Here is a 23,328-nt window from a genome sequence, read left to right as displayed (position 1 = left end):
TTAAAGATTTCATTTATTTATTCATGAGAGACATAGAGAGGGAGAGAGAGAGGCAGAGAGACAGGCAGAGGGAGAAGCAGGCTCCATGCTGGGAGCCCGACGTGGGACTCGATCCTGGGACTCCAGGATCACACCCTGGACCGAAAGCAGGTGCCCAACCGCTGAGCCACCCAGGTGTCCCTGGATGTTTTATTTCTTAGAGAAATTATTTTCTCTTTCTTTCTTTTATCCTACACACTGTTCATAAAACACTGATTTCTTTGTAGATCTACTATGATACATCCCATTTCTATATTTTTTAAGTCTATACTTCTTTTTTTTTTAAAGCTTTTATTTATTTATTCATGACAGACAGAGAGAGAGAGATTGGCAGAGACACAGGCAGAAAGAGAAGCAGGCTCCATGCAGGGTGCCTGATGTGGGACTCGATTCCGGGTCTCTAGGATCACACCCCAGGCTGAAGGCGGCGCCAAACTGCTGGGCCACCAGGGTGGCCCTAAGTCTATACTTCTGACTTAATAGAAAGTTGTTTAGGTTCATTTTTCAATCCAGATTAGAATTCTGGATCTGTCACTTTACTTATATGTGACCTTGTTCATGCTGCTTAATTTCTTTATTTTCACTTTTATGAAGACAATTAATACATTTTCCTCATAAGATTGTTATAGTTTAAATAATGAAAGCCAATTGTTTCTACTTTTTCTTACATGCTTTAGTTGGTAAATACGGAACCACTCGTAAGTAGGGAATGAATATTTCTCTAATCTTGGAATCATAGTTTTGTAAGCATTTAGCCTTATTAACACTAAAGTATTAAAAATTACAGTGAAGGTTAGAAAGACCATCTGAAAATACAGGCCCACTTTACAACATCTACAATAAATATTTTTACAGATCTGGCAAAGAAATCAGAGAGCCAAACTGTATTCTTTTGTAACTAAATGATATGTAGAAAGGAGCATTGTTTTTTAACTGAAAAATAGTGAAAGATGGAACCGTAGCTTCACATAACAGAGTCTGATTGTTCAATTATACATATTAATTGTTGATTTCTTTAAATGCAGACTATTTTTTTTTTCCTTTCCACTGAGTCCATCCCTCTGTTATTTACAAATTACATAATGGCTCTTGGTTATGCCAGACTTTAATGAAAGCACTTAACAATTCATTTAGGAGATTAATCTAAAAAAAAAAAGCCTCAATGTTGTCCCATTTTAGTATATACTAATTCTTACGTGTTTTCAGAGGCTTATAGGCTTAACCTTAGGTATCTATTTCTATTAGTTTAGTCAGTAAGCATCCACATCATTGATTTTCAAACCTGTTTTTCTTTTTCCTCTATATGGTTGCCTTTTACGCACCCCTTCTGAGTTACTAACCACTGGTCTATAAGGTTCATAGTAGTGACCCCAAGTCAATTGGACATATAATAGTGGAAAAGTAAGCAGTTCTTTGATAAGACCATGGTATGGTGAAAAGATTGTTTGAGTTGATTCTCATAGTTCTGCAATTAATATCTAAGAGAGTACATGATCCACAATAGTTTAACGTTTGTTGGAAACAAGGCTTAAGCTACCTGTTTTGTGGTACTTAAGACTTACGTGCTCAGGTGACTACTTTTATTTTTTTAGGTTAGAGCTGGGGTCATTAGAGAACTGGTAATAGCTATCCTTAACTGAATGCTAGCTATATGCTTAACATTGTTCCTAAGCCTAATTAGTTTATTTAATCCTCACAACAAAAACACTATTAGGTAGGAATTTTTATTCTCATATTTAGGTGAAGTAACTGTGACTTAGACAAGTAGTCATTAAGGTCACAGAGCTAGTGGTACAGCTAAAATCTGAATCCAGGAAGTTTGAATTCAGAAACAGTCTCTTAACTGTTCTAGTAGCTATTTTTGTTAATAAGACAAATAGTAGGAGGAGTTGAAGTTTCATACACAGAAGTAAAACCAGCCTTTAACCAAAGTGAGTATCTAGGTCATTAAAAAAAGAAAAAAAAAAAAGGTCAGAAGTTAGGATGAGGGATAGTTTCTCATAAGGTTGAGTTATAGACCTGTTACAGAGAAAAAATACAGAGAATAATGTTTTAAAATTTGAGAATATTTTTTAAATTATTAAATTTCAGAAGACTTAAAAAATATTCTTAAATGAGATTTTATTGCTTGTATGGACTTGTATGAAGACAGACTTACTGGGTTTTGATCCTGTATCCTCTATCTACTAGTTTTGTGATCTTTTCCAAGTTAAATTTTCTGTGCCTATTCTTCCTTCTCTGTAAAATGAAGATAATAATAGATTCTTTCTCATATATTTTTTGAGAATTAAATTATTTAATATATATAAATCCCTTAGAATAGTACCAAATGGTATGTAAGTACCTGATGGTATTATTAAATTAATCATATTTATTCCATAGCATGTGGTCATCTACCCTTATTATTGAACATTTTTCTTTGATAAAAAATTCTGCTTCTTGAATCTAATATCTGGTGCCTCTCTGCCCCTAATCTTATTTTTTTGTTTCCATTTTCTGAAATACTTACAATTTATGTCTTCTTCTTTGCTTTATGTAACTTGCAAGCCAATTTCAACTTTCTGGAGGATAGGTAGAGTGTATATACATCTACATATATACATCTTTTTTTCTGGAACTTAACACTATTAGTATGTGGCTAGTCCACATATATAGCCCTAGTTCCTAGAACAGTAATTTCTAGTCTTTAATAAATAAAATTTTTATTGAATGAATGAATGAATGACTTCAAATTTGTCAGGTGTTTTGACATAATATGGCTATTTTCTTCCTAAATTATCTATTCTTTTTTTAAAAAAATTTTAAAGTTATTTATTTATTTGACAGAGAGAGAGAGAGAGAGAGAGAGAGAGAGAATGAGAGTGAGTGTACAAGCAGGGGGAGCAGCAGGCAGAGGGCCAGGGAGAAGCAGGCTTCCTGTTGAGCAGGGAGCCTGATGCAGGTTTGATCCTAGGACTGTGGGATCATGACCTGAGCTGAAGGTAGATGCATAACCTATGGAGCCACCCAGGCATTCCTAAATTTTCTGTTCTTTAGACCAGAAAGGTATCAGTTTTTCAATCTTTTTTAAGAATGGTACTTAAAATTAATACGTCATATGTGACTTGATCAGTAGAGTATGAGTATTGTTATATCTTTTATTCTAAATATATTTGTCTATTGCTGTACTTAAAGTATCTTTTATTCTAAGTGTATTGGTCTATTGCTGTACTTAAAGTAGCATTTGAGAAGGACACTAATACTTTTGACTCATTTGACATAATGCCACAAGTCAAATACATTGCTATTATGTCATCTTTGTATAGCAATTTGCATTCTCTTAAGTATTATAGATAGTAGGTATATTTCTTTCAATAATTTTTAACATAGATTTTGTCATTTCCACATTTGTTATAAGTTTGCTATGATTACTTTTGTATTTCTTTATCTTATATACATAGAGATAGAAGTTGTTTTCTGTTACATCTCATTTGTCCATCTAGTAATATCACAAAAGAAAATGAACTTCATGTTTTAAAATTTATCCTTAGTGAATTTTGCATTTTCTAATGATTTTCACTTTTGAGAGCCAAATTCTTTTTTATAGGAATTTGTTCTGAATCCTACCCAGTAGTTCTGTGTGCCATTTTTCTGCACATGATTGGTAATTAACTTTTTCCATTTTTTAAAGAACTTGATTTTTCTAGTTTTAATTTTTATAGCACCTTTATCTGTAGCTTTCCAGTTTTTCTCAAAAGTAGTTTTAGGCTTGAAAACAAGAAATTTTTTAGAGTAGCTATGCTCTCCTGCTAGTTGAGTTATTTTATTATTTTTATTATATTGTTATAAATAATCTCTCGTGTTATTAGTTATTGTTTCTTTTTTGTTTTTCAGTTGGTTGGTGGAGAATTTGACTTGGAGATGAACTTTATTATCCAGGATGCTGAGAGTATAACATGCATGACAGAGCTTTTGGAACACTGTGATGTAACATGTCAAGCAGAAATATGGAGCATGTTTACAGCCATTTTACGAAAAAGTGTTCGGAATTTACAGACTAGCACAGAAGTTGGGCTAATTGAACAAGTATTGCTGAAAATGAGTGCTGTAGATGACATGATTGCAGGTATGAGGTTATCTCACAGGATAATATGCTTTAAATGTTTATAAACATTCACATTTTTCTTTAGAGTCTATGGGTAATGTAGAGTTGTTGAAGCTAACTTGATTTAAAATAGATAAATAGAAATGTATGGGATATTTGCCTTCTATATTAAGGGAAAATTTGAAGAATGGAAGACACCTTCTTCTGTATTAGACAAAAATAATTACTGATTTTTCTTTTTCACGCTTTAGAAAATCTTAATTATGTGGGATAAACAACCATGAAATCTATCAGAAAAATAAATAGTACCTTTTTACATAGTACTTAGTTAAATCTTTACATAATTAACATTTTGCAATGTATATTACAATTCTGCATAATGAACACTTTCCCAACTTTTCCAAGCTCCATGCACTTCAGTTTGGCATATATGGAACTATGACAAGAGAAACTAATATCCTTAGGATAAGCATGTTGAATTTTTAGGAGGTGTCCATTTTACTTGATATTCTTTTAGAGAAACTTTTATGTTAAAATAAACATGTAAAGTAGAACGTGAAATTTGCATGGAATTTCAAGATAAAAATACTAATTTTTGTGCTTGTTATGTTATTTGAAGTAGCTTCGAAATCTATGATTATTCATTGTCAATCCTTTGCCTCCCTTGAAAGCTTTTTCTCCTTTTCTCCTTTATTTTTAGATGGGCTTCAGTAGAAATGTTGTGAGAGAATTGTCCCAGAGCAACATTATTACCAGAAAATAAGTTTAGAGTTTGAAATGTTGATTCTTTTAAGCCATGAATCTTCCGCATTAAGTCTCTTTTGATATAAAAGGGTTTTCATAATTTTAAAAGTGCTAATACGACTCCTTGCAATATCATGCCTGATCTTTAAAAGTAGTTCAGACACCAGAGAATCCTCTATCATATTTTGATTTATGCACAATTAATTTTAATATTAGTAGAACAAAACCTTAAGAAATAATAGAGTTGAAGAATGTTAAAGATTAATGTCTTTTAAATAATATTTAAAATTTTTTGTTTTTCTAATAGAGTATATTAAAATTAGTTCTAATTGCTTTCAAGGTGGCATCTATCTCTAGAGTGATTTAACATTTTCTGTGTTGGTTACTAATGGTAAATTTGATGAAAAATGAAATTCAATATATATATACACATATATACATATATACATATATACAATATATATATACACATATATACATATATACATACATGTATATACATACATATATATATACACACACTGTATAGAAGAACATCATGTGATTTTTGAGTTCTCATATCTGGGTTTAGTCCCTGAAGTTTTTTATTTGGTTTTTGAAATAAAAATGGCTACCACTTTATAAAGTGCACTTTAGAAAATGAGTCATAATTACATACATAGAGTTTACTGGTACATAATTCATGAACTTTGAGATAAAAGATGGTAGTAAGCTTGATTAGTACTGCAAAAAGTTCATGTGTTCATGTTTTCTATTATACAAAGCTCCTTGATTATCTTTCCTTCTCAATAATAATACTTACTGGTAACACAAAACTTTCACTTTTGTTATTTTATCATTATCAGAAAATTACCTCTACCTTACTTTTCAGTATAGAAAATGAAATTTAGATAACATACTAATGAAGCACCAATAACCACCAAAACACTACTAAGTTTTCATTCTGAATATTTATAGCATATTAAGTTCAAAGAGGCACTTTTCATTTACTAATGTGTAGGTATTACTAGAAGGCAGTTAAATATCTATGCTAAGTTGATTAGAGAGTTTCATATAGTCTGAGAATTTTTTCTCCTTTAAAATTTTGTCCAGAAAAAAACACCTGTTATGTTAAAATTAAACTGAGCTACTTGGTTATGTGATATGTACAATTAATAAGAAATTTTAATAATTATGTAATTAAATACAAATTTAATCACTTTTTGTGGTACACATATAAGATGAGATAAAGGTTTGGGAAAAGAAGTATAATTTTTTAGGAAAGTATTTGTAGGCAAAGAAATCTATGAATTTGCCATTGCAGCTAATTGCTTGAAACTACTTACTAATTTAGGGATTTAAGGCACTTAATTTCTATCTAAAATTTTTTGTTAGAAACAAATCTTCTGACTAACATGTAGTAACTATAAACTTTTTTATTGAGTGATGAAACATTGTATTTCATTAAAAGATCTCAAAGATGACATATTAATAGTCACAATTTAATCATAGGGATTGCTTACTTATTGTGGCATTAAGTAAGATTATTCAATTTATTGACAAAATAACCATACTAAATTGCTAATTTGAAATAGATACATAATAAATATATTTAAAATCTCAAATTCCAGGTATTAATTTGTAATATTGAATAATAAATATTACACATCAGAAACTATTTAAACTTATCCTAACACCTTTTCTTAATTAATTGATGATAAATTATTCAGAATGTATTTGTGCATTCTATTCTATTCTATTAAAGATAGTACTATCTTTAATTCTTAGGAAGTGTTTTAGAAATTGATAAAGTAAATATTTAGATGCTTAATTTCTTAAAGAATGATAGAGGTACTACTCACAATGTCTAGAGATGAGAAAGAAATCAAGAACAAATGATTAAATGTATAATTTTTCTATCATCTCTTGAGCTGATATGTCTCTCATACGCACATAAACACATGAACAGAATGGATATCACTAGTACTATATTTATGTCACATTTTGATTTAGAGATTGGTAGGTAACAGAAAGGGCTCTGTAGCCATACTGCCTGGGTTTTAATCCTTACTCTATCACTTAGAACAGTGTGTTCTTGGGCAAGATGATTAGGTTATTTATGTCTCACTTTCCTCATTTTAGTCACTTTCCTCATTTTAGGAAGGAGCTAATAATAGTACTTACCTCATAGGCTTGTTATGAGAATTTGTGCACTTAATAACTGTAAACCACTTGGAATAATGCCAGGCAAGGAGTAAGTGCTCAGAATTGTTGTTAATGGGGCAATGGATGTTTCAATAATATATTTTATTAAGAACAGATAAGTCTAAAATAAATTTGGCAACTGTTACTTTTTTATTTGAAAAGAACCAGTTTACAAAATTAAATTGTTGTACTTTTGCATATTTTTGCTTTCTTTTTCCTGTACACAGCAGGTGTGTGTGTGTGTGTGTTTTCTGGGAATTTTAAAATCTATTTTATGTATTTGCTAAGGAAACTTATTTGTAATGGTAAATCTGATGAGAAAAATCCTAAAATTCAGGATTTTTGGTTATCTGATGACTTAAAAATTGTTAATTTGGTTTTTGGTTATTTGACGACTTAAAAATTATTAATTAGAATAACTATTCATAAGGCCATTTAGCTAAGTATATATGTAGAAATGAGAATTGGTAACTTTTGCTCTTTCAAAAAGTATATTACCTTGACAGATGGCAGGTCATTACTAGAGTTCAGAATAACTTTATTTTCCTTTGAAGATCTTCTAGTTGATATGTTGGGGGTTCTTGCCAGCTACAGCATCACTGTCAAGGAGTTGAAGCTTTTGTTCAGCATGCTTCGAGGAGAAAGTGGAATCTGGGTAAGCTGTGGTCAGAGGGAACAGTTTTCAATATTAGTACATTAATACTTAATGTTCAACAATTTATCTCTAGAGAGCTATAAACTTGAATTTGTAATGGAAATTGTTCCCCTTAAAGAGTTTAGTAAATGATGTAAAATTAATTTCTCTCTAGTTAGAAAAGAGTCCAGTGTCTAACATGATATATTAGGTATTTTTGTTGAATTTGTATAGTGACATATCTTTTTCTTCTTTCCTTAGCCAAGACATGCAGTAAAATTATTATCAGTTCTTAATCAGATGCCACAAAGACATGGTCCTGATACTTTTTTCAATTTTCCTGGTTGTAGTGCTGCGGTAAGTTTTCAATACATGTGTTTATTTTTATTTATTTATTTTTGATTCAGCTCTTAAGGTATAATTCACATAAAAGTCACCAACTTAAAAGTACAATCTGATGAATTTTAAAGTTGATAATCACTACTGCAATCATGATTTTGAACAATTCTATCACTTCCCAAAATTCTCTTGTGTCTCTTTCAAACCTGTTCCCTCTCCCTAGCCCCTGTCCCTTGCAACTTTTGATTTATTTTGTGTTTTTATGATTTTTGCCTTTTCTAGAATTTCATAGAAATAAAATCATACAGTATGTAATCTTTTCTGTCAGGCTTCTTTCACTTACCATAATGTTTTTGAGGTTGTTCATGTTGTAGCTTACCAGTAGTTTATTCTGTTCCTTTTTACTCTAAGTAGTCTTATATTTTATGGATATGCCACAGTTTATCCATTCACTAGTTTATCCATCTCAATATTTGAGTTTTTAGTTTCTGGTTTCTGGCTATTATAAGTAAAACTGCCCACATGATCTTCTGTGGGCATGTTTTCTCATCTCTTAAGTAAAAACATAAGTGAAATTGCCACGTTTTATGCTAAGTGTGTGTTTCGTTTCATGAGAAACAGGCAGATTGCTTTCTGTAGTGGAAAGTTTTGCATTCTTCTCATCAGTGTATAAGAATCCCAGTTGATCTGCATCCTAGACATTGGCCATCTTTTTAATTTGAGGCATTTAAATGGTTATGTAATGGTACCATGTTGTAGTTTTAATTTTGTATTATTCTAATGGCCAATGATACTGAGCATTTTTTCAAGTGTTAATTGGTTGTTTTTATATCTTCTTTGTGATGTTTGTGTTCAAATCTTTGTTCAGTGAAAAACATTGGTTTTATTAAGAGTTCATTATGTATTTGGGATATAAATTAATTTGTCAGATATATATTTGTCAAATATTTTTCCTAATCTGGCTCTTCCTTTTACTTTCTTAACAGTATTTCTTAAAGCAAACACTTCAGTTTTGATGAAGTTCAATTAAACTTTTCTTTTTTTATGGCATATGTTTTTATAATCTAAGAAATCAGAATGAACCAAGGTCATAACATTTTTATCTTATGCTTTCTAGTAAGAGTTCTTTTGTTTTAGTTCTTATATTTAGGTCTATGATTCTGTTTGTGTGAGTATTTAAAGTATGATATGAAGGAAGGTTGGAGGTTAAAGTTTTGTTTGTTTTGCATATGAATATGGAATGTTTCATAACCATTTGTTAAAGAAAGAGTCCTTTAACCTTGAATTACCTGGGCATATTTCTTGAAAACTACCTGGCCTTGTTTGTGTGGATCTGTTTCTGTGTTTGGTTCCTTTGACTTCTTTTTCTGCCTTTATGCCAATATCAGATTGTCTTTCTTCTTTTTTTTTTAAGATTTTATTTATTTATTCATGAGCGTCACAGAGAGAGACATAGAGGCAGAGACCCAGGCAGAGGGAGAAACAGGCTCCATGCAGGGAGCCTGACACAGGACTTGATCCTGGGTCTCCAGGATCCGGCCCTGGGCTGAAGGCAGCGCTAAACCGCTGAGCCACCCAGGCTGCCCAGATTGTCTTTCTTTTCGTAGCTCTATTAGTAAGTAGTTCTTGAAATCAGGTTGTGTAAGTACTCCAACTTTGTTCTTCATCTTAAAATAATTTTGACTATTTTAGATAGCATTTCAATACATATTGTGAATACACTTGTAAAATTTATAAAATACTTACTGTGATTTAGATTTTATTGTGTTAAACCTGTAGAACAATTTGGAGAGAAGATTATTGTGTCTTCCAGTCCATGAACACAGTATACCTCTTCCTTTATTTAATTTTCTGTGATTTTCCACTCTTGCAGTTTTAAGTATAAAGTCTTAAACATCTTTGTTAAATTTATCCATAAATATTCCATACTGTTTTTTTTGCTAGTATATAGAAGTACAATTGATATCTTTTTTGTATATTGACCTTATATCCTGACACCTTGCTAAACTCACTAGTAGTTTTTTAGTAGATGCCTTAGGATTACTTATGGATGTTTTTGTAAATAAAACCAGTCTTATTCTTTTCTTTTCTTTTTTTTTTTTTACTTTACAGTCAGTATGCCTTTTTATTTCATGTATTGCCTTACTACACTGGCTAGGACGCCAGGGCAGTATAGAATAACAGGAATATCCTTGGCTTATTTTCAGCCTTAGTATTAGGCTTTAGGTATTAGGCTTTAAGACATGCCTTTGTCAGATAGAGAAAATTCTGTTCTGTTCCTGTGTACTGGGAAGTTTTTTAATCATTAGTATGTTGATACTAATGTTGAATTTTGCTGAATGCTTTTTCTGATTTTATTGAAGTGAACATATGGGTTTTCTTCTTAGTCTTTATTAACATAGTAAATTACAGTGATTGATATTTCAGTGTTAAACCATTTTGTGTTCCTGGAATAAAAACTACTTGGTCACTATGTTTTAACCTTTTCATATAACAGTGGATTTGATTGGCTAATATAATGCTAAGAAATGTTGCAACTATTTTTATGAGTGATTTCAGGATGTAGTATCCTTTTTTATATAATATCTTTATCTGGTTTTGGTGATAGGGTAATCTTCATAAAATGAGTTGGGAACTATTTATTTCTTTCCATTAAAGAGTGTGTAGAATTGATATTACTTATTCTTAAATGAATGCTAGAATTCACTATTGTGAATTCTACTCCTATCTAGGCTAGGAGTTTTCTTTGTGGGAAAGTTTTAAAACTATGAACTTAATTTCTTTAATGAATATAGGGAGGTTTTTTTTCTCTTTCCTTTTGAGTGAGCTTTGGTAGTTTTTGTCTTCCTATAATTTGTCCAGTTAATTTAAGTTGTTGAATATATTGATATGTTTATCATATCCCTTTCTTCTCCTTTTAATAGCTGTAGGATATTTAGTGATGCCTCCTCTTTCATTCTTGATATGGATTTTTTCTCCTGATTAATCTAGCTGAAATTTTATCCATGTTGTTGTTTTTTTTTTTAAGGAACTTTAATTTCATTTCATTGTTTTTATCATTGTAGCATTGTAGAGAGGATGTATAACTTTTGACTAGAAGAAATGGTTTTGATTTCTGAATCCTCTACTTCCTTATTATGCAGGATAATCTCTTAATGTTTCTTGGCTTACTTTCATGTAAAATATTAGGACTTTTTCATGGAATAGTTTTACTGTGAACCAGTAATGAAATAATACACTAAATAAGTTGTTAAACATCATATAAATATTTCTTACTCTTTATTATTAGTACTTAAGCATCTTTGTAGTCTCCCATTTCATCAGCCATTCCCCCAATTTTATATTTCTTCCCTTAATATTTTGTTACTAAGTTTTTTAAAGTTATAATTTTCAGTTGTCACAAAATTGTGAAACAAAATAGGAAAATTAAAAATTATGAAACAAAAAACAGTGTAATATTGTTCAGGGGCATAAAGCAGGCTCACATCTTGAAATAAAATTTGTCTGACCTTAAGTCCATTGTTTTATTATGTTTCGTTTTTTAACAACAGATTGGTATGTTATCTCTACTGTTGAACTACTGAAAAATTCAGATAAGAGTTGATTTTAAAATCCTTATCATTACAGTGTTTTTGATAATTTACTTCTGGATGAGCATGATAGTAACAAGTGGGTACATACTGTCTGGGACCACTGTCAATGGCAGTGCCTTTGGATCACTAAAATTATGATACTGCTTACTTTCCCTAATATATATATATTAGGCCTTCTGAATTATATTTTAACTGTGGACGTGCCTTTCTGTGAGCTGTGCTGCCTTCATATGAGCAATTTGGAATGGAATTCTATAGAGTGAGTTGTATAAGGTGAATGACAAATGTAAAATGACATTTTATATGATCTGTGACTTTTGCAAATTATGATAGATAGGAACATAGATTTTGGAGTCTATTAGACGAGGGGACAATAAGGGATATAGATTTTGGAGTCTTGTGGACTCATTGAACAGTGAGGAACATCCAGTTGTGGGTACCAGAATATTTTAGAAGGAAATATGAAGGAAGAGTAAAGACCACTTAAATCCAAAATCACAAAGGTATCCCAAAGGATATACCATTAACACCATGGGTTTAGCAGGAATGTTAGAAATGAGTGTTGATATCAGGCACAGATGGTTTGGATGTAAATGTGCCTGAGTTTCACATCTGGCAGTAGTATACACAGCTAGCTTTTGTACATTGATTAAGGGAGTAGGTATGCATTAGTTAAACAGAGTAGATAAAGGCTGGGGATGCAGTGTATACTGTATAGTAGGTTTTGGTTGGTATAGAAGTAGGAGCCAGAGATTGAGGAGTACCATCCAGAAATGGGCGATTTCAGGTTCCTAAAACATTCATTCTAGCTGTCATATACTAAATTTAAGAGAATGTCTTTCAGTAGAGGTAACTATCTTGTTGAAGAGATTGGCTATAATATAAAGATCATTATTTATCCATGGAATTATTAGAAGTCTACAGTGAAACCGAGGAAGATGCTATTCTAGAGCCTCTCAGGTGTGTGTTTGGTATACCAGTTGTAGTAAGACCAAATAATATTATTATTTCATTATCACTCAAGGTTAGATTTTTCTTTTGTAAGTTTTTTTTTTTCCATTGTAATTTGATTCACTCGTCTTTGCAACTGTATGGGATTTAGGGCTCTTTCAGTGGAGATATCTGTGGAGATCATAAATGACCTTAGACCAACTGTTTTTTCTTGGTGGAAGAGTAGGTCTAGAAAATTTGAATGGCGGCTTGGCTTAAATTCTTTCCTTTCTCTCTTAGTTTAATGCATCTTTTAAGTTTTGATTTAGAGTCTAGTAGACTGGATGTTGAAACTGATGATGCAGAAGGTGCTAAGGCCATTGGCTGGGAATAAGTCCATGATTTTCTGATATTTATACCTTTATTGTTTTTTGATCTGATTTGACCTTGGTTAATACCATATTTTTTTTAACTGATACTTTGGTATATTTTTTCATTGCCTTGTAGGCAATTGCGTTGCCTCCTATTGCAAAGTGGCCTTATCAGAATGGCTTCACCCTAAATACTTGGTTTCGTATGGATCCATTAAATAACATTAATGTTGATAAGGATAAACCTTATCTTTATTGGTAAGTAATATATTTAATTTTAGTACTTTTGTCTTAGTATGTCAGTCTTATAAATATGTGTCAAGGCAACATATTAAATAGAATGTGTATATATATATTTGTATATGTTAAAATTATAAAGATACATGTCAATTTATTTTATTCATGTTTTAGTGTTAATTCTGGCAGTCAGCCTAATTTTTTTTTTTTTCTCATTATGGTTTGAAACTCAGGTTTACAAACCTCCTCTGTCCAGTCCACATCATTATAGATAACTATGGGATTGTTAGTGGACATGTGATTCCCCGATCCAGGGGAGGAAAAAAACAAACTCCTTCGATTTCATTACTTTGCCTTTTTATTTCTTTTGTTCTATGATCATAATTAAGATATGATTTAAAAATATTAGTGATAATTACTGTGTAAGAAAATGCAATCAAATAAAAAATTAATTATTTGATAGATAACTAACAGAATGGGTTAATAAACCCAATAGTAGGTTGACCTGTAGGGACCGAGAGCTTGGTAATTTTAGTTTACCAATAACGCACAGTAATGAGAACATCAAACTTTCAATGATTGCCTTACTATATACTAGGCATTGTGTTTACATGTATTACCTTAATTAATACTTGCAATGTTCTGAAATAAGGCTGTTTGAGGTTGTCTTATCTTCATTACTTATTAATGATATGCTTTGGTGTCTTCAACTGTAAAATGTGGATAATAATAGTACTTATCACATAAGATTTAATGAGAGAATAATTAAGTGCTTTTGTATATTGGCTCAAAAATGTGAGTGCAAAAAATGTGAGCTATTATTAGCTTGTAAGCTCTATTATAAAAGATCACATAGGGATAGTAATAAGAGGGAGTTCTAAACAAACATCTGAACTTCCAAACAAATGGGTTGAACTTCAGAATGATTTTGGCAGATCATACATTTATTTCAGTAATACTATTATTTTGCCAGAGCATTTACAATTTTTACAATACTGTGCTTAAATTCACAGCTAGGAGGAGTGCTCCATTAGAAGAAAATAACTGTTTCATAGACACATATTTTTTCTTCTTTTAAAACTGTACTCCTTTGTTTGATTACCTACATCATTTATCAAATTTAGCTCTGACTTTTTAAAAAATAATTTGTAAGCTATTTTTAAGTGTATAATAGAATTGGGAATAATTTGTTTTTGAAAACAGCAGTGTAATAGTAGTATAAATGGTTTTTGTGTTTACTAATTTCAGAGGTCCTTGAAGATTAATGAAATACTTGGTAGTCTTTTATTGGCCATTAATTTGTCTTTGTGTATTTGTGCTATTTTACATTGAAATTTCAAAAGGTTCTGTAGTCTTCTATTTTCTCAAGGTTCTAAACCTTTTATAATATAGTCTTTATTTGGTGCATGTAAGACCCCTTCTACTCTGTGGGGAAATTAGTTTTGTTTTTATAATAATGTTTTATATTATTTATATAATAATTTTTGGATATAGCTTTTTGTATCAGAGGATATTGTACTATTCTCAGTTTTTCATTACAGTTTTCGTACTAGCAAAGGAGTTGGCTACTCTGCTCACTTTGTTGGCAACTGTTTAATAGTCACATCACTGAAGTCTAAAGGAAAAGGTTTTCAGCACTGTGTGAAATACGATTTTCAACCACGTAAGGTAGGTATACGTTAATAGTTCTATTGAGAATGAAACAATTCGCCATTCCCATGGTCTTAAAATCCACCTATTATGACTTCTGTAATATTCCCTTTTATTAATTTTCTTATGACTCATATTGCTTTTCTCTTTTTCTTCTCTGTATTTTCTTTTTCTTTTTATGTCTAAGTTTTCACCTAAAAAGATCAGGCTCTTGACCACTTGGAGTCTCTGTCTGTCTTGCTTGCTCACTCGCTGGGATCTGTTCTGTGGCATTCTTAACAGTGAATACTTATTGAGTATTTACTAAGTCCCAGACCCTGTTGGTAGGCACTGCAAATATGACAGTGAACAAAACAGATAACATTCTACTTTTATGGAGCTTGTATTTTGGGGGAATTTTTATTCAGTTTCATGATAGTTTTCCACTCTTATTCTTATCTCTGAGCTCTATTATTACATCCTTATCTACCAAAAGATACTGCAGTGTGAAAGTCTTTCTGGTCCATTCACAGACTATGTAACACTGAATTTACATCTCCAGTCCTATATTCATTATGTTCTTAAGTACGCTGATTTTATCAAGCAGCCTACAGTCTTCATGATAGTGGATACTTGAGTTGGCTTTGTTCTTCCTGCCCTTCTTGATCATGAATGATATCAGTGAAATTTTCCACTTCTGTACTTTGTATCTCTGTAATATATGTCTTTAAAAAAAAATCCCTTACTTCTTAACTTCTTCATATTGTTCTCTCTTTATTCTTGGATACTTTGTCTCTTCCTCACCCAAACTGTGTTACACAGTAATATCTGAGGAAAGTATCTTTTCCTTTTCAAATGTTCAATTTCTGGCATGAAAACATTTACATGTCTCCTCACTTATGACTGTAGATCTTCAAATCCTGCCTTATTTTTAGGGTCCATTCCATATAACACCATTTCCATGGAATCTTTCCTTGATTTCCCTTGCTCTCAGATAGAATCTCATAGCATATTATTTCAGTATTTCTTATAGCAATTATTTCTTTTAAATCTTTATCATTCATTTATATGTACATTATTTAGTATCTATTGAGACTAAGCTATATGTTGGATTCATCTTTTGTATTGCTTCACATACCTGCCATAGAGTTTTGAACTTGGTGGACTGCCAATAATAGATAAATGAATAAAATATGCCTTAACAATCAAAAGAACCCTTTTGTTTCCTGAAGGAGTAGGTTGTATTTATCTGGACAGCTAATTTCTATTGAGCAATTAATTTTCTATTGATATAAAATAAATGAGGTGTTACTGTTGATAAAGTGAGAAAGAAGGCCTGGGCCTTGTAGTCATTGCATCTTTGTAGGGCTATATGCCAGGGACCTTTTCCATGTGGCAGGAGGAAGAAACAGTTACCACAGTAAAGATAGTATAGGTTGTTACTGTGAGATTCACATTTAAAATCAAAAGCTTACCAATCCTTTTTGTTGTTCCAGCACAGTAATGTACACTGCAAAACCAAGTTAAGTTTTGGATTTGTAGAGGATTTGAGCATTATCCATGAGCATTAAGAGAGATCTTTTATGCTTTTTGAGAAAGTGTTTTGTGCAGGTTTAATGGAAATTAGAATAGTTAGAATGCCAACTATTGACACATTCTTATATCTTTATTCAGATTCTAAAATTTTGGTATAAATGATACATAATTTTATATGATATGTCAAATATAATAATTTATGTAGTATATAAATTTGCTATGTGTTTTATAGAAATAAGGCAGTGTCTTTTCAAGTTTCAGCATATTTACGAAACAATACTAAAGAATTTTAACAATTACATTATTAATTTAAAGTTTATTCACAGGGAAACATCTATATGAATTTTATGTTACTTTATAGTTCTGAAGAATTAGTTTTGAAAAACATTTGCAGAAATTTTGCTTTAATTACAATTGTATTGTGCTTTTCCTCTTCCCCTCAAATTCTCGTTTCCTCCTTTACATCTAACTCCTTTTTTTGCTCATCCTTTTCATTTTCCCTTAATTTTCCCTTTCTTTCCTTTACTCATCTCCTCCTTTTCTTGTTCTTCTTCCCTCTTTCTCTAATCTCATTTGATTTTGATAATAGAACCAGTCTTTGGACATTCAGATTTCACAGTAGTATATATATATGTACATGTCATGCACTATGGATTTATAGGTAATTAGCTCTTTCAAAAGGTCAAGTGTTAAGCCTCTAGATTTGGCAATACTTGAGGGAGTTTTAGCTCATTCTATTAGTCTTGAGTCTTGTTTCCTGAGATTTAAAGTTACACTGATTCCTGCTTCTTCAATAATACTGGCTAAAAAAAAAAAAAAAAAAAATAATACTGGCAAGGAGGAAGATGTTCAACAGTTAATGTTTTGGCTTATGAAATATGCCTTTGTTTAATATCCAGTAGAATATGGATATTCAGAGAACAAGTTGAAATGTGTTTTTAAAAGTTTGCTGTAAAGGTAAAATATAACCAGAGAAAATGCAGAGAAATGTGCAACTAATTAATTAGAATTATAAAATATAATTCATTATCACCTGCGGTTTTTCTGGAGAGATGTTCCATTATATATTATATATAACATGTATATATATATGTGTGTGTGTGTCTGTGTGCATATATATATAATATAATAGGCCCCATCGTTGTGTTAGAGTAACTAACCATTTGAAAGTCCAGAATTTAAAAAACAAGGGAAGAAGTATAGGAGTTCTTATTTCCACATGTTTAAGGTCAGTTACTCTCCAGGTTCAATAGTCTTTTTTTTTGATATATGACAATGAGATTGTCCACCGCCTTTAAGGCACAATCTGCCTTTTCTCTACAGGAATATTTATCTACAGGAACAACCAAAACAGAGATGATGAGCCTAAATATGGCAGAGGGAATGTCATTTCTTTTTCTTTCTTTTTGTTTGTTTTCATATTTGCTTATGATCCATCCCATATATGTTTTCCTATATATTAAAGAAAACATGATTTAGGATGGGTTTTCAAATATACATTTAAATATTTTACCTGAGTCTAATAAAAATGTTTGCTTTATGTTTAAGCCATAGTAATAACTATTTTTATTTAAAAATGTCAGTGTAACAATAATGCATTAATATATACCTAGAAAATTGCTCAAAGAGCAATGATTCTAAATAAGTTTATACATTAGATTGGAGTTCTTTTTTTCTTGATACAAATCCTAGTTATTTTAATAAAATTCAATTGTTTCTTCTCCAGAAATTCTGATTTATTTATTTATTTATGATGACACCCAGGAGAGTCCAAATGTGCCAAATTATTTTGACTTTCAGTGGGAACTTGTTATAGATACAAATTCTTAGAATTATAATTTTCGTGTTAGGAATATGTTTTTAACAAATGCTCTAGGTGATTTTTTTTCATTAGACAAGTTTAGATAACAGTGATTTGAAGAGTATACATAAGGAAAATTAGGGTGAAGTTAAGAACCAAATAAAATTGTCACTTATCAGTTTAAAGCAGTTTAACCCATTTGTTGTTCTTTCTCTCTTTTTGTCTTTATGCTATTTCCTTATGAGAGATACATTCTAATTTGTAACCTTTCTATATACATTGATTCTAAGGAGTCTTGATAGGAGCAGGACCAGAGAGTGATGGAGATTTTGCAAAACCTATAAGGATTCTCATATAATCTTTGAAAACCATAAATATTTTATTTTAGTGTTTGGTTATTCAAAATAAATACATTCTCTTTTCTTTCTTTATATTTCCAGAAGATGCCCTAGATAAATTGTTATTCTTTAATGTGTTTAACTGGCCTTTCACAAAGAAATGTTTATATTAAAACTTTTTTTTTTTAATCTGTACCACTTACAGATGTTTCCTTGTGACAACGTATGTCAATTATTAGTATATTACCTAATATGTAGTAAGGGCTCAATATGTGTTATCCACTATTGATATTTGTATAAGTATCATGTTATGGGGTGCCTGGGTGGCTCAGTGGTTGACCGTCTGCCTTTGGCTCAGGTCGTGATCCCAGGGTCCTGGGATTGAGTACTGCATCCGGCTACCCTCTTTGCAGGGAGCCTGCTTCTCCCTCCCTTCTCCCTCCCTCTTCTCCCTCCCTCCCTCCCTCTCTCTGTCTCTCATGAATAAATAAATAAAATCTAAAAAAAATCATGTTATTTTCCTATGAATTCTTATTACAGGTTTTTTTCTCGTTCCTTTTTTATAGATCTATTTTTGCAAATCTCAGTAGATGTACATAATAGCAATATACACACAGTTTCCAATTTTCCTCCCATTTCTTTTAAAATATAAGTCAAAACTATCAAGTCAAAGGTTGTGCTCTTTTGAATTGAAACGCACTTGTCTATTATGTAAAGTATAGATTGAAGTACCACAACAAGAGATGTACCACAAGAGAACAGAAAAGTTCATTTTCCTGTAACTACTGTGTGACCTTCACTGAGATCATTTTATCCATTCAACGTGCAGTCTTTTATTCATTCATCATTTTTATCAGATATCAGTTTTGACCAAAATCAACCTTATTGTAACTCCACATCTTATTATCTGACTAATTAAGTTAGCTACTTATTAACTGTATTAATATTAATTAATTGACCAATATTAACTGTATTAATGATCTCAGGTTAGTGGTACCACAACCCATTTAAGTGAAAAAATGGAAACCATCTTATATTCCCTTTTTCTGTATCATCACTTCAGTTCTGTGAATTAGTCCCTATCCCCCTTCTTTTAAATTACTAATGCCTTTGTCTTAATTTAGATTTTATTAGTTTTCTTACCTGAACCTTGGCAGGAGTTTTCAAGTTTATATTTAACCACATTTGCCACACTATTCTACCTACTCAATACTGCCAGTTATTTCCCTAAACTATGAAGATGATCATTTCACTTTCCTGCTCAGAATTCCTTAGTGATAACCACGATATGCAGAAACAAAGGCCAATTACTAAAGGTGTCCTACTTGTCTCTTTATAAGCTGGTCTTTGTTATTGCAGCTTGATCTAAACAGAAAAGTTTTGTCATGCCTCTGTGCTATTATATAAAGTATTAGAATTCTTCTGCCTGGAATAAATCCCCCCCCACCCCCCTGTTTATGTAACAGTTTGTATTCATCCTTCAAGCTAAGTCTTAAGTTTCATTTTACTCTTTTAGTGATTTTCCTGTTTGCCTTCCTTTCATTTGTCTTTGCTTTTCCCCCTCTCAAATTAATCATTCCTTCTTTTGCTCCCATATCTGTATTTTAGATATTTTTCATGGTTTTATAATTGTTTTCATATTTGTTTTTCTGGTGAAACCTCCATAAGGTATATTGTTATTTTGGTATGCCCACAGCCTGGGAGATACTTGGCATGAAATAGATGCTCAGTAAACTTTTTAAATGAATGATGGACTCTGAGAAATAAATAATGTCAATCTTAGCAGAAAAAATCTCATCAGGAGGAAATAGTGGATAAAAAAATAGATATTTAGTTAACTCCATCTTATTTATAGGTGCCAAATATGTATTAGGAACCATGTTCTTCATAGTTTTTATATATTATGTATTATCTGTAATACATAATATTACACTCCACAATCACTCAATCACTCCACAAAGTAGGCATTATTATTTCTCCTTTTTTAGACATGAGAGTAGATTCAGAGAGGCCAAATAATTTGTCAGAAGCCATAGAGCTCATAACCTGGGAACTCAGTTTATATCTGTATGAATTTAAAGTTTGTACTGCCCAGCCTAGCACACTATAAATTATCTGGTATACAGGAGAAAGAACTCAATAAATATTTGTTAAATAAATAAGAACTCATATTAGGTATGTCAGTAACTATAATAATGTATCTAATATTACTTAAACTTGTCCTTGGATAGCGGGAAATCCTCTTCTATTTATAGACATTTATTTATGTGTATTCTATTTAGAAATTTAAAATTTCTTAAAAGTTTACTCCAAAATATGAAGATTGTATTTCCTGTGTTACCTAGATGGCATTCTGGTAGAAAATTTTCAAACTCAGTGAGGGTAATATAGGTGAATTTGAATTCTTATGCATGCAAATAAACCTTAAGATTTTTCTTTTTTTTTTTCAAAGATTTTATTTATTTATTCATGAAAGACAGAGAGAGAGAGAGAGGCAGAGACACAGGCAGAGGGAGTAGTAGGCACCATGTAGGGAGCCCGACGTGGGACTGGATCTCGGGTCTCCAGGATCATGCCCTGGACTGAAGGCAGTGCTAAAGTAAACTAAACCGCTGAGCCACCTGGGCTGCCTTAGTTTTTTCTTAAATTTATTTGAAGCACCATTTTTATGGCTTCTTCTTGAGAATTTTGTAGTATTTAGAAATAGTTGTTAAATGACTGACTTTAAAGATTTTCTTCTGCTTTTAATCAGGACAAACATACAAATTGTCCTGATCAAGTGGAAGATTCAGTTTGCAATAATTAGAGTTAAAGATAATCTAAAATGAAACATTTAAAATAATTGTGTTTTAGGGATTACATAGTTTTACCTGACGTTTTATTTTTTTACTTGAGAAACAGTGACATGTTATTGTCTTCCATGAGTTGTTCAGTGTACTATTTTTCTTTTCTTTTCTTTTCGGCAGTTTTCTGTTCTTTTGCTTTTTCGGGGGGGGGGAGGGGAGAGGGGGAGGGGGGAGGGGCGGGAGGGAGGGGAGGGGAGTGGGAGGGAGCTGGAGGGGAGGGGAGGGAGGGGAGGGGGGGAGGGGAGGGGGGGGGAGGGGGGAGGGGAGGGGAGTGAGGGGGGAGGGGAGGTGGAAGAGAAAGTAGAAGATAAGCGACGAAGAGAGAGCAGAGAAGCGCACGCTAAGGACATCTCCTCTCCTCTCCTCTCCTCTCCTTTTTCTTTTCTTTTCTTTTCTTTTCTTTTCTTTTCTTTTCTTTTCTTTTCTTTTCTTTTCTTTTCTTTTCTTTTCTTTTCTTTTCTTTTAAGATTTTATTCATTTATGCATGAGAGAGAGGGGGCAGAGACACAGGCAGAGGGAGAAGCAGGCTCCACTCCATGCAGGGAGCCTGACATGGGACTCGATCCCAGGTCCCCAGGATCCCACCTGGGCTGAAGGCGGCGCTAAACCACTGAATCACCAGGGCTGCCCGTATTTTTATTTTCTAAATAACATTAATAAAATTGAATTTTGGGGATCCCTGGGTGGCCTGCCTTTGGCCCAGGGCGCGATCCTGGAGACCCGGGATCGAATCCCAGGTCGGGCTCCCGGTGCATGGGGCCTGCTTCTCCCTCTGCCTGTGTCTCTGCCTCTCTCTCTCTCTGTGTGACTATCATAAATAAATAAAAATTAAAAATAAAAGAAACTAAAAAAAAAAAAATTGAATTTTGTTCAGTGCTTTTCAGACACTTTGAAATAACTGATATTTTAGTGGCTGAGAATTATTACAGCTTTATGTTTTTCAAAATATGCTATATGGAATGATTGAATAGTGCTTAAGTAATTTGGGAAACAAAATTTGCATTACATATTTTTATTTTTTGGGGGGGGAAACTAAGTCTAATTTTCCCTCCTTAATCCCTGAAGGCATACTTGTTCAAGTATCTGTAAATTATTTGCATTTTTTTAATTTTAGAAAAATATTTCTGTATTCTCAGCCTTAGGTTATTAACTTTCAAAAGGGCAAGAGTTTAAATAATTCTGTATCAAAATATACACTTAAAATGCTTTTGGTTGACCCTAGTAACTATAAAGATAGTACTTAATATAAACTCATTCCTTGATTCTTTTTTTTTTTTTTAATTTTTATTTATTTATGATAGTCACACAGAGAGAGAGGATGGGAGAGAGAGAGAGAGAGAGAGAGAGGCAGAGACATAGGCAGAGGGAGAAGCAGGCTCCATGCACCGGGAGCCCGACGTGGGATTCGAGCCCTGGTTTCCAGGATCGCGCCCTGGGCCAAAGGCAGGCGCCAAACCGCTGCGCCACCCAGGGATCCCCTCATTCCTTGATTCTTAATGTATATTCACACATTAGTAAGTTTAAATATGTAATTATTCTTGTACCTAATAAATCTAAATTGTGGAATTGAAATCACTTAAATTTTATTATAAATGCTAGTTAAAATGTTGTTTCTTTGGTAGGTATTTCCTGAGCATGCAATCCAAAGTAGAATCCTAGGTTATTCTTCCTCAGTTTACACTTTTTTTATTTCCCCTCAGAGTAATCTTGGTTATTCATCATCTTATATTTTTTTACTTGTCTAATCTGTGTCTTTTTCATTACATCATGAATTTTAGGATAGCCGGATCTGTGTGCTCTGTCTGGTCAAACTTGAGTATTTGTGGTGCCTGGCAGAATATACATGTTGTTAAATGAATGAGCACAAATATAATTGTATTTCCATAATATTTAGATCTTAGTATAGTGGAAGGAATATCATTCCTGAGTTCAGAGTGTTCTAGGTCTGTCTCCATCACAGATTTAATCTTTATGAATCAATTCTTTCATCTCCAAAATGAGAAATAAGAGGTGCAACTTGAAA

At 32.1% G+C, this 23,328-nt stretch overlaps 1 protein-coding gene across 12 annotated transcripts in view; it reads left to right on the top strand.

Moving 5' to 3' along the window:
* NBEA (neurobeachin) overlaps positions 1-23,328 on the top strand; it is a 674,010-nt gene that overhangs the window by 75,140 nt on the left and 575,542 nt on the right. For all 12 annotated transcript variants that reach the window (XM_038573291.1, XM_038573292.1, XM_038573296.1 and 9 more), the window contains exons 2-6: positions 3,913-4,144; positions 7,606-7,706; positions 7,947-8,042; positions 13,055-13,176; positions 14,697-14,823. In XM_038573291.1, the coding sequence (XP_038429219.1) occupies positions 3,913-4,144; positions 7,606-7,706; positions 7,947-8,042; positions 13,055-13,176; positions 14,697-14,823 (678 nt within the window). The remainder of the gene's footprint in view (positions 1-3,912; positions 4,145-7,605; positions 7,707-7,946; positions 8,043-13,054; positions 13,177-14,696; positions 14,824-23,328) is intronic.

The sequence above is a fragment of the Canis lupus genome, chromosome 25 (assembly GCF_011100685.1).
Source record: "Canis lupus familiaris isolate Mischka breed German Shepherd chromosome 25, alternate assembly UU_Cfam_GSD_1.0, whole genome shotgun sequence".
In the NCBI taxonomy this organism is placed as follows: domain Eukaryota; kingdom Metazoa; phylum Chordata; class Mammalia; order Carnivora; family Canidae; genus Canis; species Canis lupus.
This window is presented reverse-complemented; position numbering and strand designations above follow the sequence as displayed.